The sequence below is a fragment of the Hyla sarda genome, chromosome 5, assembly GCF_029499605.1.
Source record: "Hyla sarda isolate aHylSar1 chromosome 5, aHylSar1.hap1, whole genome shotgun sequence".
In the NCBI taxonomy this organism is placed as follows: domain Eukaryota; kingdom Metazoa; phylum Chordata; class Amphibia; order Anura; family Hylidae; genus Hyla; species Hyla sarda.
The window spans coordinates 336340220-336356681 of NC_079193.1; the positions used below are offsets into that span (position 1 = coordinate 336340220).

General features: G+C 44.2%; 1 protein-coding gene across 3 annotated transcripts in view; it reads right to left on the reverse strand.

The window, feature by feature from the left end:
- The window catches only part of RAD54B (RAD54 homolog B), a 78662-nt gene that overhangs the window by 25143 nt on the left and 37057 nt on the right, over positions 1-16462 (reverse strand). For all 3 annotated transcript variants that reach the window (XM_056522504.1, XM_056522505.1, XM_056522503.1), the window contains exons 4-8: positions 11345-11551; positions 8421-8693; positions 4324-4486; positions 2933-3158; positions 654-861 (exon numbers count right to left, since the gene is read on the reverse strand). In XM_056522504.1, the coding sequence (XP_056378479.1) occupies positions 654-861; positions 2933-3158; positions 4324-4486; positions 8421-8693; positions 11345-11551 (1077 nt within the window). The remainder of the gene's footprint in view (positions 1-653; positions 862-2932; positions 3159-4323; positions 4487-8420; positions 8694-11344; positions 11552-16462) is intronic.

Here is a 16462-nt window from a genome sequence, read left to right on the forward strand (position 1 = left end):
GTAGATCGTGAGGGGTCTCCGCATCTGGACTGTCCCTGTTAGCAGCTTCAGTAAAAAGTATATATCAGGATATTGCCTTTAAAGGGGTACTCCGCTCCTAAACATCTTATCCCCTATTCAAAGGATAGGGGATAAATATGTCTGATCGTAGGGGTTCAGATGCTGAGACCCCTCACGATCTACGACGCGGCACCCCAGTCATCCAGTGCATGGAGCGATTTCTTCTCTGACTGGTGACCACAGCCGTCACGCAGCCTCTATTCACTTCTATGGGAGGAGGCGTGACGGCTGTGTACTAGACATGAATGGAGGGGGCGTGGCATGATGTCATGAACACAGAAGCTCCAAGCTTCCATGTACAGCAGTGGTCTCCAACCTGCGGACCTCCAGATGTTGCAAAACTACAACTCCCAGCATGCCCGGACAGCCAACGGCTGTCCGGGCATGCTGGGAGTTGTTGTTTTGCAACATCTGGAGGTCCGCAGGTTGGAGACCACTGATGTACAGGATGCCGCAGTGCCAGGGGGGGGTCCCAGCGGCCAGACCCCTGCGATCAAACATCTTATCCACTATTCTTTGAATAGAGGATAAGATGTTTAGGGGCAGAGTACCCCTTTAATGCAACTCCCTTATATATATAAAAGCATAGGAACCTGATAGGATGATTCTTCTACTGCAAGACAGGCTGCTGAGGGCGGAGGTCGTCTTTATGGAGCTGTTCTTTAAGCGATGGCCTTCGTCACAGATGATGAGATCAAAGCTCAGCTCCTGCAATTGTTCCAGAGATCGTAGTAACATCTCATAGCTGATTATGAGCACGGAATATAGGGGAGAAGCAATGAAGTCTTCCACTTTGTGATCCTGGAGAGAAGAGAACGCAAAATGTTCCTTTATTGCTGCTATTATGTAAGGGAAAGAAAGCTACTACGATTATAAAGTGCAAAAAAAATTAAAATAAAATAAAAGCTAACGCCATATACTGAGCGATATCAAGTCTTCTCAAAAAGCGAGGGAAACACCAACTATACACAACAACATGTTATGGTCTGTTTTTTTTTATTTTTGGGCATGGAAGTTTAGATTTTTTAATAAAGTAGATGTCCATATGTGTTGAGTGGAGAAAAAAAAATACTGCATGTCCTATTTTTTTTTTTCTCCTTCTTATTAGGATGTTGAAAATAAGAGCCAAAAGGAAACAAAAGGGATAAAAAACCAGCATTTTAAACTACTGTTTATATTACATCATGGTCGCTATTACAGCGCACTATAGTCTGAAATATAATGCAGTGTACCCCCAGACTGGGCAGGATTGGGGCTGATTTAAAACACTTTACAAAGAGACTATTAAAACCTGTGCAGAGGAAAAGTGGTGCAGTTGCCCATAGCAACCAATCGGACTTTTGAAGAAAAGAAAAAAAAAAGCCTTTGAAAAATAAAAGAAGCAATCTGATTGGTTGCTATAGGCAACTGCACAGGTTTTGTTAAAATCAATTGGTGCAAGAAAGTTAAACATATTTGTAAATTACTTCTATTTAAAAATCTTAAAGGGGTACTCCGCCCCTAGACATCTTATCCCCTATCCAAAGGATACAGGGGCCGGAGCATCGTGATGTCATGGCGCCGCACCCTCGTCACGTCACAGCCCGCCCCCTTAATGCAAGTCAATGGGAGGGGGCGTGATGGCGGAGCCGTGACGTAACGAAGCTCTGGCCCCTGTATTGCCCGTCATTACGCACAGAGCGAGTTTGCTCTGTGCAGTAATGATAGCGGGGTGCCGCAGCGGAGATCCCGGGGGTCCCCGACCTTTAAATAGGTGATAAGGTGCTAGGGGCGGTGTACCCCTTTAATCTTTCCAGTACTTATCAGCTGCTGTATGCTCCAGAGGAAGTTCTTTTGTTTTTGAATTTCTTTTCTGTCTGACCACAGTGCTCTCTGCTGCCACCTCTGTCCACGTCAGGAACTGTACGGAGTAGGTGCAAATCCCCATAGCAAACCTTTCCTCCTCTGGACAGTTCCTGACATGGATAGAGGTGTCAGCAGAGAGCACTGTGGTCAGACAGAAAAGAAATTCAAAAAGAAAAGAACTTCCTCTGGAGCATACAGCAGCTGATAGGTACTGGAAGGATTAAGATTTTTGAATAGAAGTAATTTACAAATCTATTTAACTTTCTTGCACCAGTTCATTTTAACAAAAAAATTTTTTCCACCAGAGTACCCCTTTAGGGCACCCTGGTTGGGAAACACTAGTCTACCTGGAAAACAAAGGATTGGCCATGTTGAAATGTAAAATGCAGAATCATATTTATGGACATTTATCAATGGGTTTAGTCAGGTTTTCTTTTCTATAATTGTCGCAAAATTGTCGCAACTGCGACTACGCGATTTTTCGTGCGACATTTGGACTGGAAAGCGAGAAAAGCAAGTTTTCCAAAAATTAACTACATAGTAATAATTTTAAAATGGACTACGGGTAGTCAGGTATTTATTAACTGCGACAGTCGCAACTGCGCAAAAAAAGTCGCAACAGGTTTAAAAATTGACTAAATTTACTCCAGCTCAAACATGGAGCAGAAAAAGCTACTACCAAAGTAAAAAAGGAAAAATGGCTTATGTGAAAGAAAATTATCAACAGGCTGAAACCAGTTGATAAATAAGTCACACATAAGCAAAAAAAAAGTTAGGAAAAAATTACTAAAAAAAAGAAATACATAAGCAAACATTGATAAATGTCCCTCATTGTTCCTAGACATTATCTAAACATCTCATAAACATTAGGTGAAGGGTCGACACCCTGCAAAACAAATTTGGCTGACCGAAGTTTAATGTGTACGGCCACCTTGGTCTCTATCCTAAACTTTACTAAATTATCCTGGACTGTAGACATTACACTCGTTACCAATGTAGTATAGTTACATCATACAGATCATAATACCTGATCCACAGCAAATACTCTCATTCTCTCCGTTCCCAACCACTTCTGAAATTCTTTCCTCCAGTTCTTGACCAGGCTCCCCGGAGTAACAATCAGAGCTTTCTTCAAGATGGGCTTCCCTCCATACGGACCCTGGCGTAGAAGAGTCCAGATCAGAGAGATACATTGAAGCGTTTTGCCTAAGCCCATCTCATCTGCCAGGATCGCTCCAAATTGCCCACTGACCCTATAAGAGAAATACATGATGCTAAAAGAAGCACTTTTTTTTTGCCTATATCATGCACACACTATCACTAGTCCTACAGCACCATCTGTTTTATTCCAGCACAGCTGCATTTATATGTTTCCACAGTGAAGTACACTTCGAATATGCCCCATGTGATGCTTCCATATCAGGGAATTTTTAATTTATAGAGAGGATCCCTGTTAAAAACTCTTGGCTACAAAGAGCATCTCTCACCCAATTACCCAGAAAAGCCTTTGGTTTGAATAGACATGGGGTGATACTTTATTTCCCCTGCAGGGAAACTGAGTACCAACTATCAGGATTCCCAAAAGATTACAGCCGATTTCCATGGGTCCATGAAGGGGAAAACTTTATATTCATTTATTTCAAGTAGGGATTGTAAAAACCAGACAACCCCCAGTCATATGCCCCTTTATTTTGACACCATTGTGGGATAGAAAACGCTGACTTCATACATACCCCAGCAACACAGCTGATTTCCTTCCAATGTCTACAGACATGGAAGAGGAGGGCTGGAAAGTGAGGGTTGTCAGAAAATTTTAGAAAAGTATGGAGGCCCTTTTACAATGGCTGACGGAAAGAGGATAATGAGCGCCGATCTCTGTGATCATCGGTTCTTTACTGAGACTTTATACCAGGGGTCTCAAACTGATGACCCTGCAGATGTTGCAAAACTTCAACTCCCAGCATGCCCGGACATGGCCAGACAGCAATTTGCTGCAGCTAACGGCTGTCGGGGATGCTGGGAATTGGTTTTGAAACTTCTGGAGGGCCACAGTTTTAGACCCCTGCTTTACATGGATTGAGTGATCATGCAGCCTTTAAAACTTCACTATTTTACTAAGGACCAAGTGCAGGCGATAATTATTTTATTGGCTGATCACTGGCCCTTTAAGGGTGTGTTCAGTTATTAAGTGTAAATGAAGGTCGTGTATAAAGGAAGGAATGAGACTTCTCCTTTCAGGTCTAATCCTGGTTTTGTATTCAATAATTGCAGTTAAAAACCTGATCAATTAAAAAGTGAACAAAAACTTCACGGGACACTTACCGGGAGCGAGCGTTCCTGCGAACACTCATTCGCCATATAATCATGTGGTGTAAAATGGCCTTTACCAAATGTTTGCTTAAAACCACTAGCACTTACCTCATGCCCATAACACATTCATAAAGAAACAGGATGCCTTCTCTTTGATGGGGTCGTAGATGGACTGCAACGTAGGGATCCAGCACCACATCTACAACAGGATTGCCGGATTTGTTGAACATTTGCTGGTGATGTTTCGATGGTCTTGGCATCACTATGGAGTCTTCAAACAAAACAAGATGGAGATAATCCTGAACTGAAAAACTACCATTTACAAGACTGCAGTTAAATACTATACATAGTGTCGCTATGTAACTTGGTAAATACTTGATGTTTTATTCTTCAAAAAGTTAAAAAGATTATATCAGGATTAATTGTTATACGGGATAAATAAATGATCAATGGGGATCTCATCACTGGGACTTGTGATCAGTCACTGACTAGAGCAGCAGTGCACATGCTTGGCCACCGCTCCATTAATTGTGTAAGGGACTAAGCTAAGTTCAGTGCTCGGCAATGTTCAGAAGTCTCAGTGAATGGAGTGATGGCCAAGCATGTGCGTTGCTGCTCTATTCACTCGGGGGACAATTGACATCTGCGTTTATGACTGGTGGTGTCCCAGCGGTTGGCCCACTGATCAGCTAGTTATCCCCAATCCTGTGGCTAGGGTATAGCTTTTAATTTAATCCCTTTCATTCTTCTAATTGCTTATTACCAAAGAGCAGTGCATTATGGGAGCTGAAATGACAATTAGACATTTAAAGGGGTTATACAGGATTTAAAAAAACATGTCCTCATCTGTGGGGTATTGCAGCTCAGTTCCATTGAAGAAATGGAGACAAGTTGTAATACCTCATACAACCTCAGGAGGTTTGCTGTTTAAGGAAAAAAATAGTCTAAAAGGAAAAAAATAGTTTTTCCTAATCCTGGATAACCCCTTTTAATGGCTAGATATATATATATATATATATATATATATATATATATATATATGAACACAGTCAGCTGAACCTCTCCATTTCTGCCAACTATCTTATGTGCACTGCTCAAAAAAATAAAGGTAACACTAAGATAACACATCCTAGATCTGAATGAATGAACTAATCGTATGAAATACTTTCGTCTTTACATAGTTGAATGAGCTGACAACAAAATCGCACAAAAATAATCAATGGAAATCAAATTTATCAATCAATGGAGGTCTGGATATGGAGTCACACTCAAAATCAAAGTGGAAAACCCCACTACAGGCTGATCCAACTTTGATGTAATGTCCTTAAAACATGTCAAAATGAGTCTCAGTAGTGTGTGTGGCCTCCACGTGCCCGTATGACCTCCCTATAATCCCTGGGCATGCTCCTGATGAGGTGGTGGATGGTCTCCTGAGGGATGTCCTCCCAGACCTGGACTAAAGCATCCGCCAACTCCTGGACAGTCTGTGGTACAACATGGCGTTGGTGGATGGAGCGAGACATGATGTCCCAGATGTGCTCAATCGGATCCAGCTCTGGGGAATGGGCGGGCTAGTCCATAGCATCAATGCCTTCCTCTTGCAGGAACTGCTGACACACTCCAGCCACATGAGGTCTAGCATTGTCTTGTATTAGGAGGAACCCAGGGCCAACCGCACCAGCATATGGTCTCACAAGGGGCCTGAGGAGCTCATCTCAGTACCTAATGGCAGTCAGGCTACCTCTGGCAGGCACATAGAGGGCTGTGCGGCCCCCAAAGAAATGCCCCCCATAGCATTACTGACCCACTGCCAAACCGGTCATGCTGGAGGATGTTACAGGCAGCAGAACGTTCTCCACGGTGTCTCCAGACTCTGTCACATCTGTCACAAGTGCTCAGTGTGAACCTGCTTTCATCTGTGAAGAGCACAGGGGCAAATTTGCCAATCTTGGTGTTCTCTGGCAAATGCCAAACGTTCTGCAAAGTGTTGGGCTGTAAGCACAACCCCCACCTATGGATGTCGGGCCCTCTTATCACTCTCATGGAGCCTGTTTCTGACTGTTTGAGTGGACACATGCATATTTGTGGCCTGCTGGAGGTCATTTTGCAGGGCTCTGGCAGTGCTCCTCCTTGCACAAAGGCAGAGGTAGCAGTCCTGCTGCTGGGTTGTTGCCCTCCTACAGCCTCCTCCACTTCTCCTGATGTACTGGCCTGTCTCCTGGTAGGGCCCCAATGCTCTGGACACTAAGCTGACAGACACAGCAAACCTTCTTGCCACAGCTCGCATTGATGTGCCATCCTGGATGAGCTGCACTACCTGAGCCACTTGTGTGGGTTGTAAACTCATTCTACCACTAGAGTGAAAGCACCGCCAGCATTTAAAAGTGACCAAAACATCAGCCAGGAAGCATAGGAACTGAGAAGTGGTCTGTGGTCACCATCTGCAGACCCACTCCTTTATTGGGGGTGTCTTGCTAATTACCTATAATTTCCACCTGTTGTCTGTTCCACTTGCACAACAACATGTGAAATTGATTGTCAATCAGTGTAGCTTCCTGAGTGGACAGTGTGATTTCACAGAAGTGTCATTGACTTGGAGTTACATTGTGTTGTTTAAGTGTTCCCTTTATTTTTTTGAGCAGTGTACATGGGGTTGTCCTGACTCTTCCCTGACAGGTGATGTTAGAGAAAGGAAGTATTGGGCATGTTACATTTTACAACTGTTTTTTTATTTTTATTTACTGTGGCTCATGGCCCTCTTCCAATTGAGGTCACGTGCATGAATGGTTAAACTAATCATGTATGTGTGGGGGGGGACGGGAGCATAAGTCCTCAGCCAACAGCTAATTAACAGACTTTGCAGCTTCATACACATAATGCTTACAGTACACATCTTTCTAATATTCTCTTCTTCTTGCTTGCTGTCAGTGAATGCAATCAGTGTTTACTTCTGGAGCGTGAAAACTTGCCCAGATCATATGTTCTGCAAACATTTCTGCAAAGTTCTGATACATCAGAGATTTCCAAATTGGGGGCCTTGGCGGTAGTACATCGGTAGCAGCCCGCCAGTCCAGCAGCTGGTCTTGAATGGCGTGGAAACAAGGGGGAGAATGAAGTGGCACAAGGGGTGATCAAGGGGGGGGGGGGGGGAATGAAAAGGTACAGGAGGAAAGAAGGAAGGGCTGAAGTGGAACAGCTGGGGATCAAGGGGGAGAATAAAGGGGCACGGGATGATCATGGGGGAGAATAAATGACACGGGGGGTGATCATGGGAGAGAATGAAGTGATATGTGGGGGGGGGAGACAAAGGGGAAATTAAAGGGGTACTCCGGCGCTAAGACATCTTATCCGCTATCCAAATCCTATCCCAGCGGGACCCCTGTGATCTTCCACGCCGCACCCCGTGGAATCAGGCCCCGGAGCATGCTCGCTCCTGGTCTGATTACTGGCGATCATGGGGACGGAGCATAGTGACATCATGGCTCCGTCCCCGTGTGAAATCACGCTCCGCCCCCTCAATGCAAGCCTATGGGAGGGGGCGTGACAGCTGTTACGCCCCCTCCATAGGCTTGCATTGAGGGGGCGGAGCCGTGACGTTACTATGCTCCATCCCCGTGATCGCCAGTAATCACACTCTGAGCAAGCACGCTCCAGTGGCTGATTCTAACGGGGTGGAAGATCGGGACCCCCGCGATCAGGCATCTTATCCCCTATCCTTTGGATAGGGGATAAGATGTATTCGCGCCGGAGTACCCCTTTTAGTGACATGGGGGGGGGGAATGAAGGGGGGTGATGAAAAGGCTAGGGAGGTAGCACTCACATTTGTAATGGTGATAATGGCATCACAAGGCAATATATGCAATTGGCAGTACAGGGAGGAGTGTTTCACCAAACTATGCACATCTAAAAAGCAATCTTTATTTCCAGGCATACATTTACACTTTGTGGGGGAGATTTATCAAAACCCGTCCAGAGGAAAAGTTACTGTGTTGCCCATAGCAACCAATCAGATCGCTTCTTCCATTTTTCAGAGGCCTTGTCAGAAATGAAAGAAGCGATCTGATTGGTTGCTATGGGCAACACAGTAACTTTCCCTCTGGCCAGGTTTAGATACGGTATATCTCCCCCATGTGTGTGTATACGGTATGTGCAGATATAGAAACCTAAAGACACAACAAAGACAGGGAAGACTTATGAATGTATACTTGGTGCACTGGGATCGTGTCGGGGTTTGCAGATCTGAAGGTCTCTCGATGTGTTGGTCTCTTTGCTTCCATCTTTCAGTGGGTTGGTGAACGGTTTCACTGGGACGTAATCTGCGGTTGTCGGGGTGGAAGCCATCGCCACCGAGTGAAAACATCTGCCACTGGTGTAATCTTCTGCGGAGATCGTACCCATCACCTCTATCTCCTTTCCACCAATCATTAAAGTGTGGCCATCTTCTAAGCCTTCCAGGTCTTTCAACTTGTATCCTGACCCTGTAAAGAATAACCTTATACTTATATAAGAATAAGACTCTGGTTATAGTGCCGGCATGATACTATATACAGTGATCACAGTCAGTGTGACATCTATCCACCATCTTCAGGCATACAAGTCCATAGTGAGGAGATTTTTTTCTATCATGTCCATACTTTTTCCTACACTATATCTCTAGCATTAAAGGGGTACTCCGCTGCTCAGCATTTACAACAAACTGTACCGAACGCTGGAGCTGGCGCCAGGAGCTCGTGACATCATAGCCCCGCCCCCTCACAACGTCACGCCCCACCCCCTCAATGCAAGTCTATGGGAGGGGGCGTGACGACTGCCACGCCCCCTCCATAGACTTGCATTGAGGGGGCGGGGCTATGACATCACAAGCTCCCAATGCCGGGTCCAGCGTTCGGAACAGTTTGTTCTAAAAGCTGAGCAGCGGAGTACCCCTTTAAAAAGGTGTCTGGACAGACTTAAAGGAGTAGTCCAGTCCTGAAAAACATATCCCCCATCCTAATAATAGGGGATAAGTTTCAGATAGCGGGGGGTCCGACCACAGGGACCCCCCACAATCTCCCGTACATGGCCCCGACAGCCCGCGGGAAGGGGGCGTGTCGACCACCGCACAAAGCAGCGGCTGACACGCCCCCTCAATAAAACTCTATGGCAGAGCCGGAGCGCTGCCTTCAGCAATCTCCAGCTCTGCCACAGCGCTGTATTGAGGGGGCATGTCGCCCGCCACTTCGTGCCGTGGTCGACGCACGCTATCGGGCCAGAGAGCAGGGGCCCTGTACGAGAGATCGCGGGGGGGTCCCAGCAGTCGGGCCCCCAGCTATCTGAAACTTATCCCCTATTCTTAGGATAGTGGATACATTTTTCAGGACTGGCCTACTTCTTTAAAGTTCACCCCTGTCTATAGGAAAGGGAATATCTAACTGGTCAGTGGTTGTCTGACTGCTGGGGCCTCCACTGATCATGAGGATGGAGCTAAATATTCCCCTGAATGTAGTTGTAGCAGCACACATACCTGACCTCCACTCCACTAGTTCTCTATGGGACTTCCAAACATAGGCAAGTTCAGCAGTCACATAGACAAGTGTCCCAACCAGGTTGCCTACAGCATTTACGAAACTACAACCCCCATCAAGCCCAGACAGCCTTTGGATGGGCCAAAAGTTACTCCTGCAGAAACTTATTCTCTTAGGGTGCATTCACACCACGTTTTTGCAATACAGCTCCCGTATACGTTTTCTATGTGAAAACCTTATGGAACCGTATTGAAAACCATATGCACTGACTCTCCATTGAAAACCGTATGCCAAACGATGCATCAGGTTGTGTCCATTTTGCATCCTGTACGGTTTTGTCAGGTTTTTTTCCTGTACCCAAAACCGTAGTCTACCACGGTTTTAGATCCGGTTGAAAAACTATATTAAACTGTATACGTTTTTTTTAAACATGGGAGTCAATGGGAACCGTACAGAACTGTATGTGCATACAGTTCCATCCGCTTTTCACCATACAGTTTTTGACTTTGCAGTTTTTGTTCTTGGAATTTCAATAAAACAAGTAAAACGTTATGCAAAATGGAGTGAAAAGTTAAAAACGTATACGTTTTTTTCTTAAAAACCGGATGCAACCGGATGTCAGTTTTCAAACCGTATACGGTTTAAACTGTATACGGGTTAAAATTTGTACACACGTTTTGATCAGGTTTTGAGGAATCCGTTTTCCCTCAAAAACCTGATACGGGAACTGTATTGCAAAAACATGGTGTGAATGCAGCCTTAGGGAATCTACCAAACTGCATGATAGATCTCCAGATACTGGACCCCTTTGCCTGTGAAATGGACAATTAGAGGAAAGGAAGTTGGGTTAGGCATTAAATAGACTGTCAGAATAAAACTTTTTTTTATTTGTTGTACATCGTAACAAAACATTAACCATGCTAATATACTTCCTTAAAATGCACTCTCCTTTTTATAGAAATCATGACTTATAGAAAAGACCACTAGGGGTCCCCATACTATCCAGAACATAATCCTGTGTGGCTACAGCATCATCTTTGTCCCAGCCGAAGCACAAGCGGGACAAAGTCCAGGAAGTGAGGGCGGGAGTAGCACTTCTCTGTACTCACTCCTGTCTGCAACAGCTGGAGAGCCAAAGATTGGGGACCACTGACTCATTTAACTATATGATCTACCTATATATGCCTGAAACTGACGTATGTAGGGGGTTGGATTCACATAAGGCATCCAGTCCATGACAACACTATGACCCTGATTTACTAAGAGTGTTGTGTAGGTTTCTTTGTCGGTTTTACTTCCATACAATTTTTTTCCACGGTATTTCCTAAGGCTTCCCTACATTTTGCTTTTTTTTTTTTACACCTGCTCTGATCTGTCGGGTTTTCCTCAGCTCAAATCCAACTCATTTTCTGCGGAAACCTTAGTAAATATGTTTTATTTTTTTTATTTTTTAAAGGACGGGAAAACGCCCCTTTTTCGTGTTTTCTTAGTAAAATGGAGAGTTAGTCGGGAATTTTTCAATTCTGGCGCAAAATCTGGCACAGACAGAATTTCTGGCGCACAACCCGACAAAACATGTCAGGTTTGCAATAGTAAATGAGGGCCAATATCACCATTCACGCTACCTTTTCCAATATCTTTGCCTTCCATGTCCTTTAAGGTCACGGATCTTCCTCTTGTGACGAGGACCGCATCTCCTTCCCACTTCTTGTGCTTCTTCTTTGACGCTTTGCACCACACCACACTAAAGTACTTTGTAGGGCAGCCGGGCTCGTTCTCCTCACTTCTACCATCCGTAACCTGATTTGCCACCTGGGGAGGAGCTGTAAATCCTAATAAATAAAGTCAAATATTTGGTAGTGAACAGCTGAAAATAGTCATGTAATAGTAACGTCAAGTTATTCACTGTCACGTTGTGTTTGTTAAATTGTAAGTGAAATAAATTATATTATTATTATTATATATATTTTTTTTTAAAGCAGATTTGTCACTTGACTTTGCTGCCCTATATAAGATCTCAGTAACAGAGCTGCAGGTCTAACAAAACAATACGTTGTCATTATGCTAAAAGAAGCGATCAGAGAATACACTGTACACATAGTTTACGAGTCTAAAGTATTCATGGGAAGAGCGCCCCCATTCCGCTCATCCGTCAATGTCAATTACACTAAGAGTAAATACACCAGACTCCTATTCCTATCTTACAGTATCCACGATATGCCATATAGGTCTCATGGGAATGACATAAACTGCATAAAACAGCCCACTTTTTGACTGTTTTTAGGTTTCCCCACAACCTATGGCACCTGTAAGCTCCTTGATCTTGAGATCAATGCAGGTTCAGGAGGAAGGAACAACATTTATCCACAAATACACTACATACTAATGGCATGTCTCGTGGATATGTCACAAATGTTCAGATGGGGATAACCCCAGCGAAGTAATTAAGATAAATTAAAGGGGCACTCCACTGTCCCAGTGTCAGGAACATTTAGTTCCGAATGCTGGGTACGGGCTGCGGGGGTCATGACGTCACACCACGCCCCCTCAATGCCAGTCTATGGGAGGGGGCGTGACGGACGTCATGCCCCCTCCCATAGACTTGCATTGAGGGGGTGTGATGTCACGACCCGCGCACACAGCGCTCTAAACAAAACGTTCCGGACCCTGGGGCAGTGGAGTACCCCTTTAATCTTTCCACCCCCTCAATGCAAGTCTATGGGAGGGGGGTATGACGGACATCACGCCCCCTCAAATAGACTTGCATTGAGGGGGTGTGACGTCACGACCCACGCACACAGCACTCTAAACGAAACGTTCCGGACCCTGGGGCAGTGGAGTACCCCTTTAACCTTTCCGCCCCCTCAATGCAAGTCTATGGGAGGGGGGGTATGATGGACATCACGCCCACTCAAATAGACTTGAATTGAGGGGGTGTGACGTCACGACCCACGCACAAAGCGTTCTGAATGAAACGTTCCCGGACGCCAGGGCAGTGGAGTACCCCTTTAACTTTTCCAACAAAAAAATAAAAAATATGATGAGGTTATACATGCAGATAAGAAATAGTCGAATATGTAATACATGGTGGGGACCAACACTGAGCCAACAGATTTACAGCTGAGATATGGTTAGAGTTGACAGAACTTTACAATATATCGGGGGTGTATGCTGGGATTACTGTGTGTATGTGTCAAAGAGGGGCCTCCCTGCTATGCTGAAGCTGGCAGGTCTATGGTCGGCCATTCACCATAATAAGTAGCTGTAAATGCCAGCAATAGAGACCTCATCTGCCTTACTTCTCAAAGTGTGTATTCACGGGACAAACCCCATTAAAAGCCAAAGACATCCCTGCACTGTTTGTGAAGAAACTTTCTATATAATCTTCATTAAAAATGTTGTATCATTTAGCTGCTACTCAGAACAATAAGTTCTGTAGGCAGATATTCTTCTATCTCCGTGTTAGGGCAGACGCACACTGAGAAGATTCAGCAAGTCATTTCCTCGCTGACTTTCTCCAGCAGATCCGTGCGGCCTGGCGTAATCAAGATATACAGGCTGTAGAAGAGAAACTAGGGAAAATTTTTTAATAAAGACCTATTGAAAAAAAAAATTTGGCACCATAAGAATATAAAAAATGCTTTTCAAAAACAAGATTTTAAAAAGGGACCTAGCCACATCAAGTCCGTTCCCCTTTCAATCACAATATAAATCCATGCTGCCATTTTTAGTCCGGTTCAGAAACCAGATCTGGTCAGAAACTGAGCCGACCAAAGACACTAGATGACTCTGGTCGACTCATTGAAATCAACTGGGTGAACAACAGATCAGGCTGGAGGGAGTTTTAAAAAATTTCCGCCATGTCAAGCTGCCAGATTCGCAAACCCGTGATGTAAAGAATTGCAAACCCAAGCTGCATCCCCTTTATTGTTTAGCAGGCACAGCTACTTACAGCAAAGTCCAATATATTGTATTTTTAATACTAGAGTTATACAGTCACTCTTAAAAGTACAGATCTGTGGCTGGTAACCAATACAGCAGGTGCAGTGCTCGCCAATACTTGGTGGTAATTGCTCGGTGGAAGTGCCAGGAGTCTGAGTCCCACCTATTTGATATTGATGGCTAATTTAATAATAGACCTTCAGTTTTGAAATCCCGAAGACCATTTAAAATAAGAATGCATTTGTACTGCATCCATGCTACAGATCTATATTAGGCCCATTTCATGCGGTGTCTTGCAGTGTTCTTTGAGCGTAGATGTCTACCTACAACAGATGCCACAGAGTATGATCAGTCATCCATAGGGTTCAATGCTATAAATTGAAATTTTTTTTTACTGGATCCAATGTAATGGCAGAAATGCACTCTCTTAGCCAGCAATTAAACAGAAACAGAAACCACTAGAAGGGAGACGAAAATTACACTCTTCTGGCCTCCATTAGGCCCCATGTAAAGAGCAGAACCGTATATACATAACTTGTGTAAAAGCAGTAAGATGGAGAAAACTTCCACATTAATAGAGCATATTATCATGGTCCTGTTGGAATTGTACAGAATCCAACATGATAGAAAGAGGGGGGGAAATACCCATCGAGGTGTGAATGGAGTGGCAGTGCATATGCTCATCCACCGCTCCATGTAGGCTATGTTCACAATTCGGAATGTCCGCACGGAAAATCTCTATGCGGAGATTCAGAGACTGCGGGCAGCGGCATAATATGCCGGCGCTAGGACCGCACGGGAATGTGATGTCTCATAGACAGCTATGCATTCCGTGCGGAGTCTCTGCAGAAAGAATGAACACGTTCATTCTTTTTGCAGACACGGAAATTCTGTGTCTGAAAATTCCGCCGAGTGCACAGCACAGGAGAATCCCATTGAACACAATGTGATTCTGCTGCTCCGGAATCTCCGGCGGAATTCCAATTCAGAATTCCACATAGAAATTCGGAATGTGTGAGCATGGCCGTACTGTCGATGGGACTTCCAAACATAGCAGGGCTCAGTTTTCAGAACTGTTCAGAATTCGTATAGATAGCGGTGCCTCCCCATTCACTCAGGAGACAATTAACTCTTCTCTCAGGGGTCCCAGAAGTCAGACCCCAACATTCAGCCAGTTAGCACCTATTCTTCGAATAGGGGGGATAACTTTTTTTTTCTATCTGAAATTAAAAAGGGTTTAACCCGAGTTTAAAAGGAAAAAAAAAAAATTTATAAAAAAATTGTCATAACCTGCAAGAAATGTTTATTCTTTTAAGAAGAAAGGACTCACAGACTAGAATTCTCACATTGTCAAAAACTTTATTATTAAGTCAAATTTATACATAATATATAAGAAATATTTAAACTTTAGAATTGCAAAAATTGATAAAGCAGATAGAATACAAGATATTGTTTATTTTAATTTTTTTTTCTTCCTGGAATGAGACATAAATAAATGAAAAATAGTTTACAATAAACTTTTTGAATCTGCGATTCATAGTATTTTGTACAAAAATTATCTTTCCTATACACTAGTCATAGATCATTTCTAAGCAATACTGCAGAGAAATTAGATTTAGAATTCTCAATTAGATGTCGGGGCCTTGTATGAAGTGGAATTGATCGTTTTGCCTATTGTTCACACAGTGGAATTTTTGCAGCAGCAGGTCCGCCCGGGAAAATTTCTGGAAGACATTCGGCAAACAGCGGGCGCCAGCAGAACATGCCGGCGCTAGGACTGCTCAGAGATGCGCCACCTCCATAGACGACAATGCGTTTCAGAAAAGATTCTGCAAAAAGAATTGACACTTCAATTATTTCTGCGGCAGCCAGAATGGGAATTTCTGCGGCAAATATTATCGTCGTGGAAATTCCCCTTTGTGCACAGAGCAGCAGAATTTCTATGAAACTTTGTTGCAACCAAATTTTTGAGTGAATTTTTTGTTGGATATTGCTTGTAATTTCTGCAATGGTCTTAGGGCCCAATTGTTTTCAATGGCATTCTGCTGCACCTTTCACTCTGCAGAAATTTAGGATTCCGGACCACCAAAAAGAATAAACACGTACATGCTTTTGGCGGAATCCCATTCTGATTGCATTGCAGTGCGTGTCAGTTCAGTCCTAGCACCGATGGATTTTTCATAACTACACACAGAATCTCATGTCCACATTAACATTAGTATGGGGTATGGGCAGTGTTTTCCAACCAGAGTGCCACCAGCTGTTGCAAAACTACAATTCGCAGCATGCCCGGACAGCCAATGGCATCCTGGTTGGGAAACACCGGGCTTGGGGAAAGGTAAGACTGTGTAACATGTATTGAGCCCAAAAGATGCTGAGTCAAGAGGTTGATAAAAGTGAATATGTCAGCACTGCGTCAAGACCCTGCAACCAAAAGTTCTTCATGGATGATGGTACAACTGTACCATGTTCAGCTAAGTTCTGTGCATGTGCGCCGTTCATAAGATGTACAACAGCATTTCCCCACGCTGGATCTGAAGATCACATGTGTTCACAGCTTTGGACTTACACTTTAAAATTATTGTAGAGATGACTTAAAAGGGGAACTCCGCTGCTCCCTGCAATACACAGCATTCATTAATTTTGTTTCTAAATGCTGGTGCGGCAGTGGTGGCCGTGACATCAGGCCACGCCTCCTCCATTCATGTCTCTGGGAGGGGGCGTGGCGGCCGCCGCCACGCCCCCTCCCATAGACATGAATGGAGGGGGCATGGCATCATGGGCACCGCCGCTGCACCAGC